The sequence below is a fragment of the Setaria viridis genome, chromosome 1 (assembly GCF_005286985.2).
Source record: "Setaria viridis chromosome 1, Setaria_viridis_v4.0, whole genome shotgun sequence".
NCBI lineage: Eukaryota > Viridiplantae > Streptophyta > Magnoliopsida > Poales > Poaceae > Setaria > Setaria viridis.
This window is the reverse complement of record NC_048263.2, coordinates 24185602-24210987: the sequence shown is the minus strand read 5'-3', so window position 1 is coordinate 24210987 and position 25386 is coordinate 24185602. Positions and strand designations below refer to the sequence as shown.

General features: G+C 39.5%; 1 protein-coding gene and 1 pseudogene across 1 annotated transcript; one reads left to right on the top strand and one right to left on the bottom strand.

Moving 5' to 3' along the window:
• Window positions 1-231: 231 nt before the first annotated feature.
• On the top strand, window positions 232-1118 carry LOC117855070 (uncharacterized; annotated as a pseudogene).
• Window positions 1119-2463: 1345 nt separating this feature from the next.
• On the bottom strand, window positions 2464-25210 carry LOC117852119 (DNA polymerase epsilon catalytic subunit A). The gene is made up of 49 exons (XM_034734087.2): window positions 24807-25210; window positions 24076-24141; window positions 23945-24004; window positions 23718-23813; window positions 23143-23303; window positions 22875-22963; window positions 22564-22781; window positions 21949-22035; window positions 21723-21857; window positions 20601-20723; window positions 20154-20237; window positions 19802-19966; window positions 17763-17939; window positions 17497-17610; window positions 17044-17148; window positions 15309-15427; window positions 15097-15238; window positions 14930-15024; window positions 14673-14778; window positions 14508-14587; window positions 14243-14419; window positions 13471-13555; window positions 13297-13377; window positions 13032-13175; window positions 12104-12199; window positions 11799-11999; window positions 11457-11511; window positions 11227-11369; window positions 10714-11147; window positions 9551-9692; window positions 9232-9429; window positions 9072-9146; window positions 8799-8989; window positions 8216-8387; window positions 8077-8141; window positions 7576-7708; window positions 7404-7505; window positions 7232-7315; window positions 6139-6213; window positions 5995-6054; window positions 5641-5897; window positions 5501-5549; window positions 5138-5298; window positions 4998-5064; window positions 4771-4887; window positions 4485-4655; window positions 4028-4231; window positions 3517-3623; window positions 2464-3150 (listed from the first exon to the last, which is right to left on the bottom strand). The coding sequence occupies exons 1-49, from the start codon at window positions 25020-25022 to the stop codon at window positions 2790-2792; spliced, it is 6645 nt and encodes a 2214-aa protein (XP_034589978.1). The 5' UTR covers window positions 25023-25210; the 3' UTR covers window positions 2464-2789.
• Between the last annotated feature and the right edge of the window lie 176 nt (window positions 25211-25386).

Genomic DNA, 25386 nt, shown 5'->3' with positions numbered 1-25386 from the left:
CTGATGTTGAATAATATTTTTATGAACATGTTGCTTGCTGAATTTTATGTAATTTGTGATGATAATGTGTATTTTGGCTACATGTTGGTGCTGATTTTGTATTGGTCATAATGTACATTGTGGCTACATGTTGGTGCTGATTTTGAACTGGTGATAATATACATTGTGGTTATATCTTGGTGCTGATTTTGACTACATTTTCGTGCTGATTGTGTTTTTGTGTGGCAGAACAATGGAGGAAGTAGCTGAAGGGTGTGGTGGGACTAGTGGGCATGCTACGTGGACATCAGCAATGTCTGCTTTAATGCTCTCTCACCTAAATGATTTGGTGGCTGCTGGTTTGAAGACATCAAAGGGATTTAAGAAACACCTTTTTAATGGTTGTGCTAGGGTTATCAATGAAAACATGGCAGAAAAGGTATGCAAAGATAAATAGATTGAAGAAGTTGAGTGGTGCCCTCTTTGATGAAGAAAACTGCATGATTACAATAGATGAGGAGCACTACAACGGCCATGTCCATGTAACCTTACTGTCGTTTGCTTAGTTCTTGATTCATTCACCAGTGTTAGATTATATTAACATATTTTTCCATCATGTCTAGGATCACAAGTCTGATGCTGAGTACTTGAACAAGCCCCTCTTGCACTATAGAGAGATGACGGCAATATTTGGCAATACAATGGCTACTGGAAATTTTGCAAAAGACTCAAGTGCACCTCTAGGTAGAGAGGATGATGAGGGTGAAAGCCAAGAAGAGGGGGATGAGGTTACTAGTGAGGGGCATACCACTCAAGGGGCAACGTCTTCTGCTAGTAGACCTAGTAAGAAGTCCAAGATAGCTGAAATGGAGGAGGATGGGCTGGTTGCCGCCTTCAAAAGTGTAGGTGAGAACCTTGCCGCTGCCATAAAAATGGTAGCTAAACCTGATAATGAGCTACCACCTGACCTATTTGATGTCTTGAACCAACTTCCTGGTTTTAATTCAGCACACATATCTTTCTACTATGCTCATTTGGTGAGCAATCCTCACATTGGCAAAGCTTTCTATAACTTGTCATTCGAGCACAAGTTAAATTGGGTCACAATGTTCATCGCTGAGAAGTTCCCTGGAATGTAAGAGTGATTTCAATGAGTAGGATGTTTCTTTTGTTAGAACTTGATCCTGAATTAGTGTCTAAGCTCTGAATTTATATTATGTAAGCTTCAACTTGATGGCTGATATTGTATTGCCTTGAACTTGGTATATGTAAGGCTTGAACTGGCCATTAACGTTGCTCAAGATTGATGAACTTGGTGTATGTATGTAAGGCTTGAACTTGGTATATGTTGTTATTTTCATCCATCATTTGGAATATCTTTCTTCTTTTCAGATGATTTATATCCTATGTGTTTATAACCAGAAAGCAAATGAGCATCAAATCCTGTTAAGAAGCCCCCGAGTTGATGATATTATATTATTTTTAAATTAAGCAGTAGCATGTATTTAAATTAACGGCAATTTTTCACAAGAGAATAACAGTGCTAGAATGTGAGCAGTAGCAGGTTGATGTCTATATTGTTGATGAATTGGTATGGCAGCTAGGGTAATCTCACCAAGAAGGTGAGCATATTCATTGTCAAACCCGCATCCTCAAACCAAACAAGAGATGGAACCACTCCAACCCACTTTATCCCACTAATCAAACAAAAAACTGGGTCCAACCCATCCCTGCAACCAAACAAGAACTGGGTTCACTCCAACCCAGAAAACTGGGTTGGCTCCAACCCAACCCGCATGGTCCCAAAACCAAACGCACGCTAAGCTATTTGCTCGTACCCAACTTGAACCGGACCATCTAATGGGGGGTGCATCCTCCAACCCAAATACCCACCAAGCTATTTGCTCGTACCCAACTCGAGACCATAATGGACCAGTCTATTAGAAACTAACTAAAAGTAACCTAAAATGAAAATCTACCCATTAGGACCAAATTAATTTGCATGCCTATGCCATGCGACTTGACGAGACAGCGCACGGCGGGCCGGCCGCCTCGCCGTCGCGGCGGTGGGCAGGGCAGGGTGGCGACCTTTGTGCCGATCCAATCATGCGGCAGAACGGGGCCAGGGCAATGAGACCGCGCGCTGTGCTTCGCGTTGGCGGCCTGAGAACCGTCGAGTGGCGGGATGGCAGTGTACGGCGTCGGCGCACGGCGACGGTCGTCAGATCGGGATGTTAGGATCTAAATGTATGGATGCAATTACATTTCAAACGCAACTTTGTTTATATTTATTGACATGTCCTCCAACACATACACATCATGTAATTCAGATTAGCATATATAGTTAAAAGTACAATAAGATCCACGTGTTAATAATGTCAACAATGCCAATCCTCACTTTTCCTCTCGACTAGATAACATTTCTGGAACTACCTTCTTTAAATATCATATCATATTGCAACATTCCAGCCCTTAGAGCAAGGGTGTTGAATACCAGCCGTTGTTCGTATTGCTTAGGCAAGAATGTTTACAAGCATTTTTCTTCATCCGCATTTGCATATCAGCAACGTATTAATCGCTCACATTATACAAGCACTACTGCAGTACTACGCACATATTTGACCTTTGCTACTGATACAAATATGAAATATATGAACCAATAGTATCTGAGCAGTTCTACACGGAAAATTGAACTGAAACGTGATACTACTATACACCCGTTTATGTACACTTCGGAGATCTAGCCTAGGTAAGTTGGTGCTACAGGTAAGTGATCAGCTACGCTAAGTTACCTGAGCCAGCCGCGCACATCATCTAACTTCAAGAATCCATTCCACGCAATCTTGCAGCAGCTGGAATTTCTGGCTGACCGCAACGTTCAGGAACACCCGCATTTTGCTGAGGAAATATGACGACTCTTCCTTGCACCGGAACGAGCCTCCGCATGAGCACTGCTCAGACAGATGGGCAGCTTTCACTTGCCTGCAGCGCAGGCACACCAGATCCTGCAGGTGGTACAGCCTCTCCCGCTGCCGGACCACCTGTAGCAGCGCGTTCTCCATCTGCTCACGGTGATATGGCTGCCCGCACTGGGGCACCGCGCATCTCCACTCCTGACCTTGAAGCGTTGAGTCACGGCAGAGATCAAGGTCCCGACAATCATTGCAATAGCTGCCAACATAGCATTGTTTCATAAGATTGGTGAAACAAATAACAACATGAAAATAGCTGTTCTATTCTTTGTGGTTTTACTAACAGCTTGGAGAAAATTTCCCATTTCAGGTTTACACTTGAGTCTGTGCCAGTCTGTCAGAGATTGCACCAATTTTACAAATTGGAGAGTTAAGGTGGGGAATGGCCAGAGAGCAACAAATACTGTTTGGTTCTAATTCTCTAATTGAAATTCTCTTTTTTTGGTAGCATTGTTGACAAATGTGCAACAGTGCATGCATAAAAATAAGTAGTTGAAGATCATCACAAATGTCAACGCAAGGATGAAACAAATGCTTTCCAAAACTTTCATTGTGGATACAATACCTGCAAATCACATTTGGCAGAGTGAATGAGGCGCATGGTTCTTGGAATTGTGCTTCTGGAGCAAACTCCTTTACGCGAACCAACTTTAACAAGTTCTTCCTCATTCTCTGCCAGAAATATTTTGCATGGTGAGAAGAGTAATAGCACGATAAGTGTAACAATCTAGCCTAGTGATAAAAGAAGGTTATTCTGCTACAACATTCAAGCAAAAAGGAGTTGATTTTCATGTCAGAATGCGGCACACAAGACCATTTGGTACTGTTGTTCAATCAAAAGACACCAAGGACATGATCCAATGGTCTTAAGTGGTTAGCATGCATGTAGAACCGAGAGGACATACATGTCACTAGTCTTCAATTCATTTGGTAGAGATATAACAATAGCACAGAGAGGACCCCTAATGCTCAATCACTAGTTGCTGAAGCAGTACAATTAACGAACAATCTTTTGCTTTAGGTTACTCCAGTGAAAACAGCAAGTATCAGTTGAGTGATTCAGATAGAAGATTTACCAGAATATCATGCTGAACATTTTGATCAAGAGCAAGAACAGCACAAATATGCTTAATGAACTCCAATGCAGCATCGCCTTTATGTGTGTGAGGATCAGATTCTCTACTTGCAGGTTCATCTGATTCAGACTTGCTTTTCCCTTTGAAATGGTGAAGTATATCACTTACAGTTCTTAAAAGCTTGTCGGCAAAGTAAGTGCTAATCTGCATAATCAGGTATTAAAGTAAGTTTGATAGAACTGTGCTTCTAGAGAAGATGGTACTACTCCCTCCATTTATATAAATATTATGTTCGAGAAGTTCAGTAACTTTTTGGAACTTTGATACAATTAAATAGATATCATCATTAGCTTTATGCAAAACAATGAAATATATTCATTGTGGTTAAAAATTAAACTGGCCAAGTTAAAATGTCCAAACTCCCAAGCTGTCTGGATGGAGAACAGGACACAATTACCTTGTCACGGAGGTGTCCTATGACCTGACCCTCAAGGTTCTCAGCAGCCATGACCGTTATAGATGGAGTGCATGAGGTATCATCCCTTATAGTTGCTTGAGTAGCTACTTGTTCTTTCATAAATTTCCATGGAATATATAGGAATTCTGATACAATTAAGACAAAGTGATCCTGGTTTTAAAAAAAATGAAAGAATAAAAGAATGTTAGAGAAATCACTTGAATTTCATTTGCAGGATAGTTGTTATTAATGTTAGGGTGACTCTGAAATTGGAAAAACGACTGACTTGTGTATCTTTTGGCAAGTATTCTGCTATGTTCCAGCTCGAGACAATGTCAATATCATTATCATCATCTGAGGAGTCCACATTTTGTGTTTTTGCTTGAATGCCGCCATAGTTATACTAAACCATAAAACAAGAAAAGAAACCTCAAAGGTGAAAACAAGTCCGTACAAAACAATAATATACATATATCAACATATTTGTGGTAAAAGGAAACAAAATGTACAAACCTGATCCATGAACAATAAGGAATGCCAAAAGTGCAATGGTTCTAGTTCTATCCACTCGAAAAGATCCCTAAAAAAATAGACTCTTAGTTTCACTTTAGAGAATCACCCAGTCAAATTTGCAACAAGAGGTCAAACAATACCTTGTCTGTAAGGTTTTTAATAAGCTATCACAGTATGCATGTGCTGATGCCAAGTCTACTTTTCCAGTATCAATGATAATCTTGGAAAAGTTCGCAAAGATAACATTAGCTCCCAGCTTTCGAAACTCAGCCAACAATAGAGCAAAGACTTTCTTCATGACCTGATAACAATTAAAGAAAAAGACAAGAAGGTGAGGTAAGTTAAGTATCTAATGTTGGCATTTGACAGCACAAAAACTGACACTAGATTAGTAAAAGAACACTCTATTTTGTAGGAGTACTAGTCAATAATTAGCAGTAAATACTGAAACAATGTCCATAATGCAGAAAGGACTGCCAACACAGTTAAGTAAATTAGCTTACATTATGAAGAAGACGATGGAGAGCTGGGTCATGAAGCTTCGATCGCGGGCTGAAAAATAAGTATTCAAGAACATGCAAAGCATACATTAAAACTAAAATGTGATAACTAACAGTTCAAGTACAAATACACGAGCTATTACCTGCAAAGCCAGCGGTAGAGATGTTGCAGTATTGCATCAGCAAATACATTTCCAGACGACACTGCATCTGAAATGCATCTTTGAATGAGTTGCTTTAGCACCTGGAAAGCAGGTAAGCATAAGCTAGCATCGTCGAAGTCAGTCTCAGTGGCATGTGGACCAGGAGGCATGTCGCTTCCGAAGCTACTGATTGATCCTCCTTCCATTTCATCCACTTGACTACTTTTTAGGAGAGAATTAACTGCCAAATGATGGATCTGCAGAAGAAATATATGTACATATAAACTGATCATCAGCAGGGAAATGAAACCTGTTGCATTCTATGGTGTCCAAATCAATAGCATCTGAGCATACCTTAAGCTCAACAGAAACTCTTCTATACGCACCAGGATAAGTAAGTGCAGGCTGAATGACCTGTAAAATGAGATCATATAAGCCAAATGGTGAAAACAAGAGGGTTACTATCATGCATATTGGGAATAAACCAAAGCTTCTCACTTCATCAGCAAAACATGTGTCTCCTTCATAAGTGCCTCCTAGATCGGGAATTCCATCATCAGATATCCATAGTACCTAGCATATATGGCAAGTCAATAAGAAACTTATGCTTTAGAACAAAGCTCCATATCATACCATGCTGGTGTTTTTGAAGAACAGGCCCGAAACCCTGGTTTCCAGGCTCATTAATCTAAACCAAAGTAAAGACACTGCAGATAGCTGTGACCCCACAGACTACAAGCCAGTTCCAGGCTATGAATTTGCACCACAGCTTAGTGCAGCCACCATACAGTTAAATAACCATTCCAATCATAATCAAGTTTAGGCAGAAAAAAGTCACCATCTATAATTCCTTATATTTCTGCCCACTCCATGTAATATTGACAAAAAGGGTAAATGCAAGGGCTAGTGTTAACAAAACAAGATAAAGGCCTAGCTGCCTAGGTCTTTCCAACATTTCTTCGGAAATTGGCCATACAGCAAGCCATCAAGGTAGAATTGCTTCAGCATGTACAACAGTAGAAGACTGGTACAAAATAGTCATGCCAGTTCCTGGGAGTTTGGAAGCAGGACAGATTTTCCTCACAATTCAGCAAGAACTTGACGAGCCAGTTCATTCCTTGCAAAATTGTCAAGTCACCAAGTACTTTTTTTTTCTTCACGCCTTTGAAATACAATATGGAAATAATATGTTTCATTGAATGACCAACTTAAGAATCAGCATAGTTGTTGCAAATTGGTGATTAATAGGTATGATTCAGAGGAGCATAGCTCAGTTGGCAGACCCCAGTATTCCCTTAAGGAAGGTATTATTAACATGATATTAGACCAAATAGAAAGGGAATGTAATTGGCTTCCTACATGGTCAAAGACAAGGCATAGGTTTAAATATGACAAAGATGACTTGTATGCATGCAGGTATTACTGGAAAGCTGCATATCATTTACTAAGCTGAAAACCTAATGGCGTAGAAAAGAGAGATAGTATCAATATGGAGCTCACCACAAGGAATATAACAAGCAAATGCATGGGATTTGGAATGCAGTCATTCAAACAGTAAAGCCCAACTTTCATGATTCAGGACAGAACAAACCTGCTGTTGATCACGCAATGCCCTTGAAAAGAACACATCAGCGGTAAAAAGAAGCCAATCTAGTTCAAAATTACCCAATGGCACCTGTTTTAAAGCATAGATGTTCAATTCATTTTCATACGAACAGAAATAACCGACTGAATTATAGAATTTCCTAGTAGAGAACTCTTACATGAGCATATCTAGCGAGTGAAATCCGTTCATTAAACCATTGGGCTGATGCAGCACAACGCTGCATGCTTGTTCGACCAGCTGTTGCTTGCCAACCGAGAGCCTGGACAAGCAGGGTAAGCAAAACAAGAAAACGAAGAAACAAAAAAAATTGACATTTATCCATTTTATACCTGATAGTTGTTGTCCCTTGCATTGCTAGGAATGGTTACACATGGGAAATCGTCAAGTGCCCGTACAGCTGCCTTTATAGCTTGGAGTTTAGGGCACTCTATGACACCTATGACAGGTCCAGGATGTTGTTGTCTACAAAGCATATATTAAGAGTTACAGTAGTTTGACTGTCTATTACAGTAATTTAATACTACATAATCAGTGCAAGAGCTATCACTCAATTTTTATTACTGCATTTGTTTTTAATGATATGATGAACCTCAGTGTTGCCACACTTTTATATTATTTTTTAATAAAAAGGATAATAAAAATTCAAAATAAGACAATTTTTTACCTAGATGGATTTTCTAGAATAAACATGTCTGGTACCAGCAGGCAGTGCACACACGGCACTACTTATTAATTCCACATTACAAAAAGTAATTCAATGAAGCATTCATGGCTCACAGAAAAGAAGCAAAAATAAGTTTAGTTTTTGAAATAATTAGCAAATGGCATACCTGTACTCGAGTAGCATTCTTTGCACGTATTTGCTACCTGCATCAATTGATGTTTGATAGTCCACCTAAAGATAGAATCAGAGAATCAGAATTTGGTGTGCTAAACAGCATGAGAAAATTCTCAAGACTTCACTCATACATGGAAAGTGAGATTCTCAGGAACAGAACCGAGGGCTTGGCAAGCATCTCGAAATTGCTTTTCAAGAAATGATGGAGATATTTCTTTGTTACGGAAAGGATTGACAACCACTGCATGTATTCTGAAAGATGTAGGGAAGTAAAATACATATACAGCCCTTCCTTCAGACAAGCTGGAAATAAAAGAATGCAGACATAAGTCTCGAATTAACAAATGTATAGCTAAAGAGTACGAATGGTTATATATGATACAGGAAAGCAAGAAGAGCATTCGAAGTTATCAGCTATCTAACATACTGGTAAAGTCACTGGTGCCATCATATGATACATTTAAAAGATTGTAAACATGATTTTTTTTCTGGTCATGAGGAAATGTCCTAGAAACAATAGCGGGTCCTAGTGTGGAGATTATACACGTGATAAAACTAGCATACACTGTAATACAGGTGCCTTGAATTAATAAACTCCAATTGGTATAACTAATCACTCTGTAGGCACAAATATAAATTGCTAATCGAGTAATACATTTAGATTAGCATTATAGGCCTTATATGCTTTTCATAGTTTTATTTTATAAAGGCTACCTGTGGTATAAATAGAAAAATGAAACTGTTTGTTCCAGGTATGAGCACTCTGCGGTTGTTTTCATCTGCAACTCAGCAAGATCCCATCCATCTTGTATACTTCGCTTTTTTGCAGATTTGTCCACTTTGCATACACAGCCAATTTGGAGAACAGCATTGAGCTCCGGTGGAATTTTTGTCTCATATATTCCCTAAATGTAATTCAAGGTTATAAAGGAAATCAAAGAAAACAATGCAAAACCATACCCCATAAACATGTGAACAAAGGCTCACCTCAACATCTGGCTCTGCTAGATGAGCAGCAAGTTTTTTGCCTTCAGCCCTGAACTGTTCTTCAGTAGTTACAACCTGAATGCCACAGCCATTAGTATGTTCTCTTCACCAAAGAAACTTAACCCCTAGTTACTTTACAGTTAATATTTGCAACATCTACCTCAATGAGATTGAAACAAGGTCTTCCATGTGGAAGAATCTTCTTCACACGCCTTCCTGGAAACTCTTCTGTGACAGGAGCCTTTGAGTTCAGATAAAAAACTCTAGGCACATTGATAGGAATCTTGAACATGATCCCCTCAGCCACAACCCACGCAAAAAAGCGGCCAGGCGTTGTACTTGAATCAAGCTGGATTATCTGGTGTGGACAACATATGTAATTAACAAGCATGGATGTGAGCAAAGACGTATTTTTTAAAAAAAAACAGAGATTGTTAAACAAATGCTACAGGGCATAATACATAACGGAAGAAACATGCCTGCCAATGTGATCTAAAGAGGGCCAATTCTTGTTTCTGGAAAAATGTTGATCGATTTCGACTGTTGCCAGGTAACTGATTCACATTTCTTGAAGAAAGCAAAGCATTAGTAGGACCGTCAAAAGTAGCAGCAGCACCCAACCTGGCAGAAGCAGAAGAGTGACATAAATTTTAACTCCTCCATGAGACTGACTATTGAGGTAATTTGACTTAGACCCCATCATATTAATACCTCCAGAATAAAAGAATTTAAAATACTACGGTGTAGCTCGAACATTAGGTGTTCGTCAAAACCTTCCAAGACAGACAAGGTTCCACTAGGTGAAACCATTCTAAGGCAAACCTGGTGCCTCTATCATAGGATCGCACTAAGGGAAGTGCCATATTCTATTCTGTGTCTCATAGGTAGAATTAGGGAAAATGGCCAGTGTGGGAGCCCTGTAAGCTGAGGCCCAAATGTACACTATTCAGCTTGTTCAAAGCTAAAGTGCACCTTCCTGCTAGATGCACATACTGCATACACCTAGGGGGGCAGCATTGGGGCTCATAAAAAAGAATTTTATGGGTGAGTTAATTGGGTAATAAACTCTAATAATGCAAGACAGAAACTTAACATAAATAAAGCAGTACATGCTGCATCGCCTAGAATAGTAACAAATAACCTACTAAAATCCAGGCTTCGTTCTTTTTTGTTACCTGCTTTGTGTTAGATCACAAATTGCAGTACTACACACTAATCACTTTCCTGTGCCCATGTGTAAATTTACTCAAAGACACTCAAGATTCAAGTATGCTGTTAAGTGTTAACTAGCCTCCTAGTTGGTAATACAGAAGACAAAGACATATTGGCTCAAATTATTGCATGATGGTCAATGGTCCAGCATGTCAGACATAAGCTTTATAAGGCGAGGAAATGCTACAAAAGAATATGGTTCTTCACAAAACATTAGCATAGGGTCATCACTCATCAGCCTAGAAAATGAGTATCAACTTGAGCTCAAGTATGGTCAATAGGCTAACATATTTATGTGAGCTAGGTCTCATAAAATGGTCACCACCTAATATCAAACTAAAGCGCCTGGATCTAGAAGAGAATCAGTTAAAAGAGTATATTAACTTCCAGAAGTGCCTAAAGAAGGTGTATATTTTAACTGTGGCATTACCTCCGACGTTTCTTTTGTTCACGGACATGTTTCCATTTTCTCTTCTTAGCATCAAGCCATCCTTGATAATCAGTACTCCTATCAATTGATTCATCAGCAGCCGCATTTTCGATTTGTGAAGAGAGTGGAACATTTAACCCAGTTATAGAATTTTGTTGGTTTTTACTATTATTCGAACCAGCTGCCACTGACGCCCCATTAGGATCATTTTCTTTGTCAATGTCCAAACCATGGGAAGATTTTTTTCTCAAATCCTTGTTTGACATTAGTAAATCTTCCATATCTCCAGTCCCATTCAAGCTCTGCATCCCCTCATCTTTAGCCAAGGGACTGAAGATGTCCCGTAGTTTACGCTGCCGAAATCGATCGTCTTTCTCCCTGACCTTTTTGTGTAACCAATCAGGATGAAGGACTCGAGGAACAGGATTTGAGATCTGTAAGAAGTAAATATTCAGGAATAATACATATAATCGAAGAGAACAGGAAACAGATAATTATTTATTACATTATTACCTTTTGCATTGCTGCAGGAATTGTTATAATTTTTTGAATAGCTGAACTTAGGCGTTGCTTGTAGTAGGACCAATCAACAATAGAACGAATGTTTGCATCAGAGGAGATTCTGCACCATTTCCTTAAATAATGCTTCGCAATCTCTGCAAGGTACATGGATAGCACGACAGCATAAGTAAACTGTACAGTTTGACTGATGCAGAAGGAGCAGTTAGCATGTAAAATGGTACCAGGATCTGTCTCAAATATAGCTACTGGAACAGCACGCTCGCTCACTGGAGTGCCCTAAATATTTTTAAAAAGTCAAGTTAACCACAGGAAAGGTAAATATAAATAATTAAACTTGTCAAGTATTACAGAAGCTAACTGATGCCACAAAATCCTAGGGAAAAGAAAAACTAATTCCACAAAAATGAACCAAGGATGTTACTCCAGTTCCTGATAGGATGACATGTGGAATACCAATATACGGACATGGGAAAGACCACGAAAAACATAATACTGGGAACTATCCTAATTTAAGGATATGTATAACTAAATGATTTTAATTACTGAAACACTTCAAAACTTACTTGTGGCTCCCGAGCAACGATATATTGGCAATGTAATCCTTTGTCTTTAACCATTGAATCTCCAAGAAATTCAGCAAGTCTTTTTGCTGTAGTTACAGCACATGACTTCTGCTCCCCATAATCAACTAAAGATTTACTCATTGTGCTTGACTCCGATATGAAATCAAGCAACTCACTGTCAGCAATATCAATTCCCTGATTCTGTAACAGACAAATAATTGTATATATATTGCATAGATTAATAACATAAGCTGGTTGTGCTGTCAAGGCTTTAGAGAATATAGTTCATTCTACAAATCACTTACATCCAGTAGATCCAACCACCGGTTAGCAACAGAGGCAACAGCAGAATAGCATTCCTCCAAGGTTGAACCGTGGAGAAATTTGTCAAATACCTCAGCCTGCAAGCAAAACATTTTCCGTATATTGAATGTAAGAAAATTAATTTGGCCAGCTGATGGAGAACCTAACCACAAAGATCTACCCTGCAAAAAGAAACTTCCAACAGCCCTTCTTTATGGAGATTTTCACCATTGCTTCATGAAAGATTTGGAAAATGTGCAATAGAAAAATCTTTGAAAACCAAAATCCAACCCTGCAACTTTGAATTATGAGATTCAGAGAACAAGTCCTTAACCTCCACAGGGTCCCAGAAGGCCAAAAACAAATCATTATCCAATGGCTAAACCAGATTGTCTAGTTTGTTCCCTGTAACTTCTGTGTTTTTTCTGTTTCTTTTTTCCTTTTTATCTGTTTGTAAATAACTAATCCCTTTTTATAATTGAAAAGGCACTGCGGAGAAATCCCCCACAGTTTTGTGCAAAAAACTGGAGTCCTTATTTCCCTGTATTCCGTTCCAAGCATAAACAGTGCTCCATCCTTTTTTTGTTTGATCTTATATTAGGAGCAGAAAGTTCACTCATATATGATGTTTGAGGATTTCGAGAAGACACATGGCTATATATCTGTGTCCTACCTCACTTAGTGTATGCCACATTATACTGCGACCCTTCTCTGAATAAAAGGCCTTGCTCTCTTTGTTCATTGGTCACTAATATTATAGAAGGGTGGTCTGGGAGAAACAAATTTAACAGGGTAGTAAGACAAGAATTTGGAAGGAGGCTAGGAGCATGTAGCCTTCTCGTGTTTCCGTTTCTTAATAAACTGTGGACAGGTGTAAAACATTTAATGAAGAGAATGGTGAAGTAACTGATGCTGAAAGGAAGCATATACCTGAAAAACTTTTATGAGCTTCAGCTCACCTCTACGCTTAATCTCAAAACCTTTAAGTTCTGCCAAGGTGCCATCTTCATTGAAGACAGCATACCTCTTCTTTATCAGAATGCCTTCCTCTTTAGAGGCAGGTAAGATCATGGCCTATTATGTTAAGAACATGTGATGCAAAGTTCGCAAAAGTAAGATAGATCAGGATTTTAGAGTAGTCGAAACAATTTGGATGAAGGAAGAAGGGAAACACTAATACCATTAAAGTACTCACCTTGTAAGGTCCATCAACCTCAAATTCAATGGAACACTCACTGTGTGTTGTATATAGCTTATTTACTGGGTCTTTCAGCGTCTAGTAGAACAATAAAATGAGTAATTAATAACATTATGATTGCTGATGAGAAGAATATAGAACTTGCAGAAGAACAAGACATGTATTTCTTACTTGATATTGATCGTTAGTGTTATTCCTTGCAACATCAACATTAAGCATGACACAGGGATAAGATATTGTTAGCTTCTTCCCAGCTCTGAAATATCACCAATAAGTGTTAGATTGAAACCCTAGTACAAAGGCTTATGTTGAGAGTCTTCATCTTTAATAAACTGCGGATCTGAATCACTTGAGAATTAATATAGGTGCAATAGTTATTTTGTGCTACATCCAGTCCAAAATGCTACCACTATGATTCACTTGTGGTCAGCATTCATCACTATTGGCCATTGACATACCTTTAATTATTTAGATTGAGGATACAAAGTAACAGAAGTACATTAGCAAAAAAATTCTTTGACAGCATCAACTTTATCGTTTTTTACTAACTATTGTGATGAGAATGAGTAGTCAAAGTTGTGCCTTGGAGAATATGTACAGGCAACTACTTTGGGAGGTCATAATAATTTATCAGTTCTAAGATGCAACAAATCCTTCTTCAGGAATTATGCTGATGTTATCCTTCAATCGCTTCCTGATAACTTAATGCCTCAACTCATTGATCAAATCACAAAAGTAGCAGTGCATAGTGCAAAGTTAGAAACCACAGAGGATTGAAAAGCGATCAAGAAAGCACTACACTCAACTTAGGTAATCATTATCAATAGAAATATCTTGGACAGGCTATAGTCTTGAATTAGCGACAGCAGTTATGTGAAAGTTCATAATATTATGATGAAAAAGCTTGAATGAAAATTAATTTTGATTGATCTACTTTACTCACTTTGTCTTAAAAGTAAAGTTCTCTGGAAAAGAACAAGGCAAAACACACCAAATGCCATCTGTATCCAGTTCCAGTGGCCTTCCGATTTTTTCTACAAGGAGCCGAGCATTTTGGATAATCTTTGCACCAGTATATGTAACAACACCAGCCATTTCCATGGAGTACCATCTTGCTCCCCTAAATCACAATGGATATGCCATTAGACATAGCTAATATAATAGATGAAGACAAATGAAAACCATGTTGTCTTTAAATTTTCACGTACTTGCGCATAACGTATCCATAAAAAGAATTCAATATGCACTTGTGAGCAAGTTGCAAAGAATCATATAGAACAACCAAGTCCTGCAGAAGACAAGTGGGAGAAGGAAAACAGTTCAGATGCCTGAAACATGAACAAGGCCTTATGATGTATAGTGCATCATTGAACCTGCGCTTCCTGAATTTTAATAGAGTTTCCACTGGCTTTAGCTTCTGCCAATTTTCCTTTCCATGTTTTGTTAAGACCTTTGTATTCATACCTTCTATCACGAAAGCTGGGAATTATCAAATGAAGGGAATATTTTAGAGCATGCCATCTAAATCATTAGTAGCCAATGCTATGCATAGGGAGGGGGGGAGACCAATGTTATGTCTATGCTATCAAAATTAAAGAGGAATAAGAATATAGTAAAGCATTGGACTGACCTTCGTACTGTGTCTACATAGAATGAATTTTCACGCATGCATATTCCAGCTTCTCTAACTTCTGTAATTGGTTTATCAACTACTCTTTTGTGCGCCTGCATTGTGACACAAGGAATTCACCTAAGGCTCACCAAAAGAGAATCTACCCATGTGTTTGAAAATAGTACCTTTTGGCAGTACTTCTTTAAACGATCCTTTAGTTTAAGTAGATGTTCAGGTTTTGAGAGGTCAAGAAAAGGCTTTGACGATGCGATGCCACCGGATTGAATCAGCTCTGACTCAATTTGCCTCTTTATGTGATAGTAGTCACTACAAAACATAATAGCATTAGATCAGAAAATTCATCAAATTTCAGATTACATAAATTTGAAAAACGTACTTCTTTTTTGCCATGTAGGTCTCTCCTCGCCAGACCCATTCAAGCTTTCTGAGGCAATTTTTGCCAGGACGATTGAAATCACATGCTGTGCAGTCCACATCTGTAACTATCGATGGTGGCTGCAATCAACAAGCAGAAAGAAAAAGTTCATTTCATTGACATAAGCATGTCGACCCCTAATATGATGGTAAAACTTAGAAAAAAAGTGAATGATTGTAGAAATGAAACGCCTCATGAAATGGATTCATGGATTCAAAGAGGTCTTAGTTGTCCCTATAGCACTGTCATCAACTTTCATTGATACTTACACTGTTCCATATCCAATCTACTGAGGTGTCTGTTAAAATATGACCACATGCCCAAACTTTTCGTAATAGCTTAAGCTGTGAGTGAATTGGTTTGTGCGCAAAACTCAGTACAATTATTGGAGCCAAAGGTATTGAGTAAAAGGCCACAAAAGTTCATTTTATCTTAAATTGATATTTTTTGGCACAAGGTTGACTAGGCAATGCACTTGTGGCCTTGGCACCAGGGACCGGGCCAGGATGAAATAATTGAGGGGGCCATTAGCAGGATCTTAGGGGGTGTTTGGATCCCCGGGCTAAACTTTAGTCCCTGTCACATCGAATGTTTAGATACTAATTAGGAGTATTAAACATAGACTATTTACAAAACCCATTGCACAGATGGAGGCTAAATGACGAGACGAATCTATTAAGCCTAATTAGTCCATGATTTGACAATGTGCTGCTACAGTAACCATTTGCTAATGATGCATTAATTAGGCTTAATAGATTTGTCTCGCCGTTTAGCCTCCATCTGTGTAATTAGTTTTATAATTAACTCATATTTAGTCCTCCTAATTAGCCTCCGAATATTCGATGTGACACGAACTAAACTTTAGCTCCAGGATCCAAACACCCCCTTAAGCATAATCTTTAGACTATGTGTGTTGATCAGGCTATTGCATACATGTCTACTATGGAGATTCATCATGTATAGGGGGGCCATGGCCCCTGCCAGCCACCCCCAGTCTCCGTCCCTGCCTGGCACCCCTTGCACCAAAGCACCCTTGTCACCCACCGAACCGCACCGTGTGTAATACCTAGATGAGATTAGATGCTACAAGTCCTGAAATATGAGTGCTTTGCCAGCATTCACCTAACAACTAAAGCTTTTAAGTGAATTGTTACTGCATGAAAATTAATAGTGCTTTGATGAATTTTTGGCAATGCGACAGTTTGAACATTCATTCACTTTTTTTGTCTGTATAACCAGAATGACGCTTCAGTAAAATAACACTCAATGGGATCGTGAACATCAACCATACAATCCTTTCAAATAGCTACACGGCCAGAAACTACAGCGAGGGAAGCTAGGCCATGTACCTCACTAGATCATGATCCTTTTAACTTCTTATATGACCACATCTGATATAAATCACTCACTAAAGATACAAGGGAACTCTCCCCAACAGGAAATAGATCTATTTAGATTAATATCTCTGGTAGAACTTTAAATATGTTCAGTAGCCGTTTTGATAGTAATGTCAGCGTATGTTAGTTTATGCGTATTCAATAGGGACATCTTTATAATCTTTCCTTTGTACATGTTTTGGTATTCTCAAAAAACAAATAATCCATATATTGACCAACTACACAAACTAGGTTTCTACTGAACAAGAGCACATGGGATTACAACATTAGACACACTAGACTAAAGTACAAGGGAATACCTGGAGTCTATTTGTTAAAATGATATTTGGATACATTGCAGCAACATCCAGATGATAGATAAGAGGGCGCTCTTCACGAATTGGGTGATCTCGCAATGAAACAAGCTGTGAATTCAACAAAACAAGAAAGGTCACACAAGCTTGGTTGTGAAAGACGCGAGATTTGATTAATGTACATAGCTACATGTTCAGGGAGATCCTTATATAAGAAGATTAAAAAATAACAGCTATTCTTGGTATGTTAGCCAAGTACTCAAGTTACAAAGGTAAATAAACATCTTATGAGTCAAGTTGTCAAAATCAATGAGTTGCAGCTTTATACTGGTCTCAGTTTTAGATAAATGTTTTTATTTTCTTGGTTCATTTGGTAATATATTTCTGTTACGTTGGCATTTGATAGTTTGTCTGAGCTTTGAGTGAAGATCGAAGTGTCTTGCTGGAAACATCTAATACCTTTTGCTTTATGGCATCCTTGACTTCATCATAATTTGTGACAGAGGCAATATCCAATTTTCCTTCAACAGAAATGGCATATTGCAGATCACGATCAAGGTTTCCAATGAGTTGCTGAAAGAAGAATGTGGATTGTTAACATACTGAAGTTGCAACTAAAATCTCCCATGGCCCACAAAAAAAAACTAAAATCTCCCATGTGGAATACCATCAGTGTGCAACAGATTAATACCCTAACCAACTACAGAAAAGGAATACCAAGTTACCTCATATGCTGATGGTTCAAGTTGGAACTTTGTGGGAAGATCAGATCTAAATACACCAGTTTCAAGACACTCAACATGACCACCAATGTAGGTTTCACTTTCTAATAAACGGTTGTTGTAGAACTTCTCGAGATCAGCTTGGTGCTTGTTAGGACAAATGACATTAGCCTTGAATGCCTGTGCATAAAAAGAAACTGAATTTAGCAAGCATCAGAATAATTTTTTTTCTCGAACACGCAGGAGAGCTGCATATCTTTGTATTAAGGAGAGAAAAGTCCAATTACAATAACATCAGCCCACCTTGGACTAGAGTGAGATGTGTGACTGAACAAATCAAAAAGGAGACCTTACAGAAACAAAAAATCTCAAAGGGCCTGACCGAGCAAACTAACCAAACCTCTAGACCACAATCCTACCAAGGTCCAGGGCTGCCAGTCCCTTGGCTCCAGCCAGAAGCCAAAGATAAGATTCATCCTTGAAGGCCTGAAGAGCACCCTGAACGCTAGGGGCAGATCCATCAAACACACAGGCATTTCGATGTTTCCAAATGCTCCATGCTCCAAGAATAACAAGGAAATTAAATCCCTTTCTGTGCTGTTTCTGAATTTTCCTCAAGGCTTTTCTCCACCAAACTTCAAAGGAGCTGTCCCTGCGGGTAGGCACCAGGTTGGGCAAGTTTAGAGGTTCAAGAATGCTTAACCAGAATTGCCGCGCAAACACACATGATGTAAGTATGTGCTGAACTGTCTCATCCTCCTGGTCACAGAGGCTGCACTGCTCAGGATGAGGAAGCCCTCTTTTCACCAAGCGATCAGCAGTCCAGCAACAATTGCGGATGGCCAACCAAATAAATATTTTGCATTTACCCGGAGCCCAAGATTTCCATATCCGCTTCCAAGGTTCAAAGGGGATGGAGCTGACCAAGAAGGCCCTATAAGCCGAACTGGTAGAGAATTGGCCAGAAGCTTCAAACTTCCAAAGGTGCTGATCAACAGAGTGATTCAACACAATGTCTGTTAAAGCACCCCAAAGTTGCAGGTACTATGTCAGGCCAACCAAACTAAGAGCCCAAGATGCTCCTCTAAAGCATCCAGAAGGGCTTGGGCCACTGTTCTCGTCTTCCTTATTCTCGAAGGGACACACTTGTGAATTTCAGGTGCTAGCTCTTCCAGAGAAGAGCCATGTATCCACCGATCAGACCAAGGTTTTTGCCCCATTACCAATAGATGTTACGACCGAGATGGCAAACATGGCAAGGCTATTAGCGTGGACCGGAATTTCTAGACCAGCCCATGGACGATCAGGTCGAGTCTTCTCAAACCATAACCACCACATTTGTAAAGCCTAACCCATGACTTCCAGGTTATGGATTCCCAAGCCCCCTAGATCAATAGGTCTGTTAACCTTCTCCCAAGCCACCAGGCAACAGCCACCATTCACCTCCTTCCTTTCCACAGAAACCCTTTCCTGATTTTGTCGATTGCTTTAATGAACCATATTGGGACCTTGATGGCGACTAGCAAGTATATGGGGATGGCAGTGAGGACAAAGCGTACCAAAACAGCTCGACCAGCCATATTCATAAGAATAATCAGAGGTAGATTGAAGTAAATACAGTATTCATGGTCGTGAATGTTGGGAGTTGGGTCCAAAACTCCAAATCCTAGATCAAGCAAGAGTGGGAAAATCATGTGTGTTTAATTTTTTGAAAATAAGTATTTATTCACAACTTCCCATCCTGTTAATTAACAAGCAAGCTAATACATAAACCCGTCTAATGCCCCAAACTAAAGTAAAAGATAACAAAAGCTCAGAAACCATAAATGGAACTTGAGCAGGAAGAAAAAGTTAGGCATCTAGATATAAATATCACCAAATTCACACCAAGACAACATGGAAATAGAAGCAGAAAGGCCCAGCACAATTTGACAGCTCAAGGGTACTCGAGAGTTTCACAAGGAATACCTGAATCTAGATAAAGGTCATGCTTCAAAACAAATATGGTATTGAAACATGGCAGCAAAGTTGCATTAACACACCTGGACCATTAACAGCATTTCACAGAGTGTCCCACTTCCTTTCCGCAATACCTCATCAGGTGACATAGGTATTATGGTTGCAAGAGAAAAGATGAAAGGATGTACATAGGTCATGTATAGATAGTATGTCGCAACAGCATCTGATACGGAATAAGAAGCCATTGTCTGAAAAGGAAACAATGGAGTGAAAAACAAAGATAGGAAAAGATTTCAAAACAATACAAGTACAATCCACACAACTATACAGAGTTGTAGACAAACAACAATATTTAATGTTATCTGTCACATAGCCATATTTAAACAACTCCCCTTGTGACAATGTTATTTAAAGAATCGAGACAGGCAAACTTACCTGTGGCTGCTCCATTGCAAAGCGAACCATATCTTCTGGATTAACCTCAAGAGGATCATAACCTAGCTTGGCTTTTGTAACAGCCTACAAGTACGAAAATGTAAGAGAAACAAAAAAAAGGTTAAAGAAGAAATAAAATATTAGGAGTAAGCAATATAATTTGCAAATAATGCAAATGGATGCTGTTAAGTTTAGGAATAAGCAAAATAATACGTAGATAATGTCAAACGAGCAACCTTTTAGTGATAGTGAATAGCAAATGCTAAAAGTATGCATACTGATTGTTTATACAAATAATCCACACTCGATATCACTAAAAAATTTGTACTATTTTCAAGAAGTGATTTCAAGTTTCATAAAAAAAAAGATGTTTTTCAAGAATACACCTATTACTGAAACCAAGCACATGCAAAAAAATTGTTTTTGCTCCAGGAAGTAATGCGTCACCTTTAGACCTTGGCTTCCTTGTGGAAGGTAACTGTCTCGCTTGACCCATGCAAAACAGTCAAGATGGCAAGAAAATTTAGCCCGACACTCCCCCTGATTACTGTCACATTGGAAACCAATCTCCTGTAACAACAAAAAGAAAAATGAACAACAAATGGTGACTTGCCCACTTAAGCGCTTCCAAGTTTTATCCAATCTGCTCTAGGCCACAAACAAATGGAGACAAAAAGATTTACATGGTATCACAAAGAATGGTAATAAAGAATAACCCAGTCTTATTTCTTTTTCTTCAGCTGCAGATAGTCTTTTCTTATATCACTTCGTTTTGCATTAACTTGTTGGACAATATTTTCTACATCTTATAAAACAGTTGTCATATCCCAAGAAAATGGGCAACACCCATTTTTAATTCCTCAAAGTATCATATTTGTCTACAGCAGTCAAAGACCCTATAAACTTCTAAAGCCAGATAAATTCACCCCAACCCCCCTGATGCAAGATTTTGAAATGGTTATGGCACCAGGGCTACAACGTAACCTGGTTTGGCCACCATGGCAACCTCAACCCCTTACTCTCTCACCGCACACTCATGTATACACAATCTAGCCACAAAAGACCCACTAAGTCATTCACCACATCATTGCATGAGATTCCTCTTGTAGTCTGCCCCCTCTACACCTCCTGTATTCTCAATTTGGTCCCAGACCTCCTGCAGTCCTGCTCATCGCATATTCTACCCTGCCTTCACCATGCCTGCCACTTTGGCACTGCATCCCCCCCCCCCCCCCCCCCCCCGGCCAACATTACACACATGAGAGAGCTGTAAGACAAAGATGACGACCCGATTCACATGTGCTGCCAAGTGGCAAGTAAGTGCATGGCAGCTATGCGGCAATACTGCTGACGACCGTTCAATCCATCAAAACCAGGTTAAGCAGATCACGGGCAAACACGCTACTTTAAGGGAGAGTAGAAGGAGAACTTTTTCCAACAAAAACCATTCTATCAAGGGTCATGTGGCTGCTGATCTATGATGCGCTACATTTATTTTTAAGACGCTTTAGAAAGTAATTCAACAAAATCTTGTGTTGTAACTAAATTAAAGCACAACAGAAAACACACCTCATTCATTTTTATTCCATGGTGAGCAGCCCTCTTCTCTAAAAATGGCCAGTCAAAAAAGTCACCATTGTATGTGACATAAATGCCGGGCTTAACCTCTTGCATATGAGCAAACCATGCTTTAAGCAGATCCAACTATAAATGTTGAAAATAAAGGTAGTTAGCAAAATGGTTAGGATGCATACAATTCATATATGCTGAAAAAATAAGTGAAAGATGCCGGTACCTCAGTTGGAACATTCTTAACTCTAAAATGCCCCTCAAATTCTGGTTTAGGTGTGTACTCCAAATCTTCAATGTCTTCCCCAACGCACTGCAGAAAGCAAATAAAAAATATATACAGTATAAACTTGACTGAGAAATATCTGCATCTTTGCAAATGCAATCAACAAAGTGAATATGCTAAGATAATGATTTTGTCAGATATATGCCTATGATCTGCTTAGCCTATTTGTATTTTCCCCATCGTACAGGGGATTTCCATATTACCACACTTGCCCATGCCATAATGAGCACTAGTGCTATTTGTAAATTGTAAAAGATTTGGCTATTGCTTTTCTACAAAAGCTGATCTTGAAGCATGTGATCAGTAAACAACTGTTTTTTCAGCATGCATTTTCTAACACAGAAATCACATTTTTATTTTTATTTTATAAGGGAAACATAAAAAATGTTAATCTGTAAGAAGTGAGACAGAAAATCAGGAAGGTGTGTTAGGTAATTAGTGCTGCCCAAGGCTAGGCAGTACACCCAAATAGAGAAAAGGATCTTTAAGCCATAAATGAACATAATAAACCAGAAGGTGATAAACAATGTTGGGCAAAGAATTGCAAGTCAAAACCTCTCTGTTGATTATCAGGTAACCTTGCCCGTCAATCATGTACGAAATCATCATTACAGTATCGTATTCAGCATCTGGAAACTTCAGGGGCAGCTTTGTGGTCTCAATGTCAAATGCACATACATGAACTTCTGCACGCTGAAGCAGGTCTTCCCTTCTCTGAAGTAAAGCATCAGAACCAGATACGCTAACATTATACCATTGTCCACATCTCACATCTGCAGACATTTTGATTTTGGAGTACCAAAGCATCAGTGGCAAATCAGCATGTGAGTGTGAGAAAATACAGGATTTGCATGTATAGGGCTCACCCTTATCGATAGCAAAACGAACATGATAGGGAACATCATATTCGCGCAATTCAATGATGTAATTTATGTAATCTTGTGGCCTTTCTACCCTGTCATAGTGCACAAGATTAACAGACTGTAGGTTCACAAATAAACACAAAAAATGGCCAAGACAGTAAAATTTACTCCAAATAAAACTAAGAAAATAACTATAAATTATTCTGCATAGAAATCATAAAAATGTCTTAGATCACAATAGTTAACTGGACATTGAAAAGTTTATAGGCACCTTTTTACACCATGAATTGTTTCAAATGCCTCCACGGCATCTAGTTTTTCTTCATTCTTTTCAACAACATGTAATAGGTCATTCCTTACACGCATTAGTTGCTGTACAGTATCAAACTGAAGCTTCAAGTATTTTCTTTTCAAGCCAGAAAGGTGATTTTTCTGCAACAAGAGTGGAGGTGTTAAATATTATATTCTACATCAGGCACAGACACATTGGAAGAGAAAGACACAAACATGAGAACATTAGCATCTTTCCCTACTTGCATTTATACAATAATCTATCAGTTTAATATATTACAAACTAGCTTGTGCATTTAAAATTTTAAATTGAACATTTGAAGCATCCAGTTCGAGTTAATTTCCCAGGGTATATGAATCTCTCGTCAGCTATAACAAGCAAGGTAAAAAATATGGCAATCAATGGAGAATCGAGTACAGTAACACAATTATAAGGAAATCAATGTTCCTGCAGAAAAAATCTTAGACCTGAACATACCAAACTCATCACTGGCAGCAATTCATGGTGGAGGTCCAACGGAATATTGGATTAAACATGCAAAGCAGGGCACATACCAGATCTAGATCCTCTTTCTCAATTATTTCTATGTCAGAAATCTCCCCTTCGTAACGCCGCCTGATATACGCCTCCACTTCCAACTCCATCTTGTCCTGCAATAGATATACAAAAATAGAACACCGGCAAACAAAAACTGCATCAGAAAAGGTTCAGCCTCTCCATGACTGAATTCTATGATGGGAGCATTCAAATAGCCCTCAGAAAGGCTCAAGCTCTAGCTCACCTTAGTCGCAGCATAAAAGTAAGGCCGAAACTTGTATTTCACTTTAAATGTAGAACCATCCTGGAAGAAACCATACAAAGTTAGACTTGTGGGAATTCAAACAGGCTTATACTGTAAGTGCAAAATTTTACCTGTGACACAAAGTATAGGTCAATACAGCTGTAGATTTTCCCAGTGTCCTCATCTTCCCATGATGACTGCAGGTGTTACAGGGGTAAGGTTAAATGGTAATCTTACAATGTTTTATTCAAACAAAAGCTCAATCCTTGATTCATTTTTGCAAATTAAGAAACTTTAAGCTAGCTAAGGCAGTTGAGCTTAGAGTGAAATTCTTCATGTAGGTCCTTTGAATTTCTTGTGAACCATCTATGTTGAATCACTTCATTTAAGTTAGGTACAGTTTCAGTAATTTCCCTAGTTCTAGTACATACGACACAAGAAGGACCAGTTTTGTAGTATTTCACGAGAATATATTAGCAAATTACTTGTATACACTAAGCTACTTCAAAATTCATTGAGTGCACCTACTGGCAAGAATATCCAATGAATAGTAAGGGTAGAGCTATATAGGCAGCGAACTCACTACCCAAACAGTACAATTTCTGGTTACCCAGTTCCCATTCCCGCAGTAGTTCACTCGCACTTAGCAAAATAGAAAGTAAAAGCTCCGAATTCTCTTGATGATCTGCTTATTTGTAGTGATTTTTGACCCGATTTCTCGCGCACTTCCAATTCAACTCCAACCTCAGGTCATGATCTGCATTACGCACCTCCGCCTCTAATTCCCCAATCTAGCCCCATTTGAGACTCAACCCACAACAGCTGCAACGAAGAGAGACAGAGAGAGTGAGATCGAACTCACTGGCGAGAAGGTGAGGAGCCACCCAAGGCGCCGCTCCCCGTCGGTGTAGGGCGCGAATCCCAGCCGGCTCTCGAGGAGCTCCTCCGCGCCCAGACGCAGCCGCTGCTCCTTCGCCGCCGCCGAGCCGCTCCTCCGCCAGTTCCCGCCGCCGCCGCCACCACCGCCACCTCCCCCTCCCCCGCCTCCTCCAGCTGCCGGCCGGCGCCGGCCGCTCATGCTTGCGAGCTAGCGGATGGGCGGCTACGCGGGGAGGGAAGACTTGCTGGCCGGGAGGCCGCTTGATGCTGCCGTTGCGCGCCGGGGAAGGGGAACAGGGATCAGGGAACCCTAGATTTGGGGTCTCTCCGGAACGGGAAATGAGCGCCAAAGTTGAAGGCGGCGAGGCGTTTTCCCGCGCGCTGTCAGCTGAGCTGTGGGCTCTCCTTCCTCCTCTTTTGCTTCTTTCTGAGCCTAAAACCTGGCCCGGGAGGCCTGAGGCCTGAAGCCCAAAACGTGGTTCTTTAGGAAGGATTAAGTCCATCCGATGCTGTTAACATGACCCACTAAGGAAAACTGAGGCCCAGATAAAATGACGCAAAGC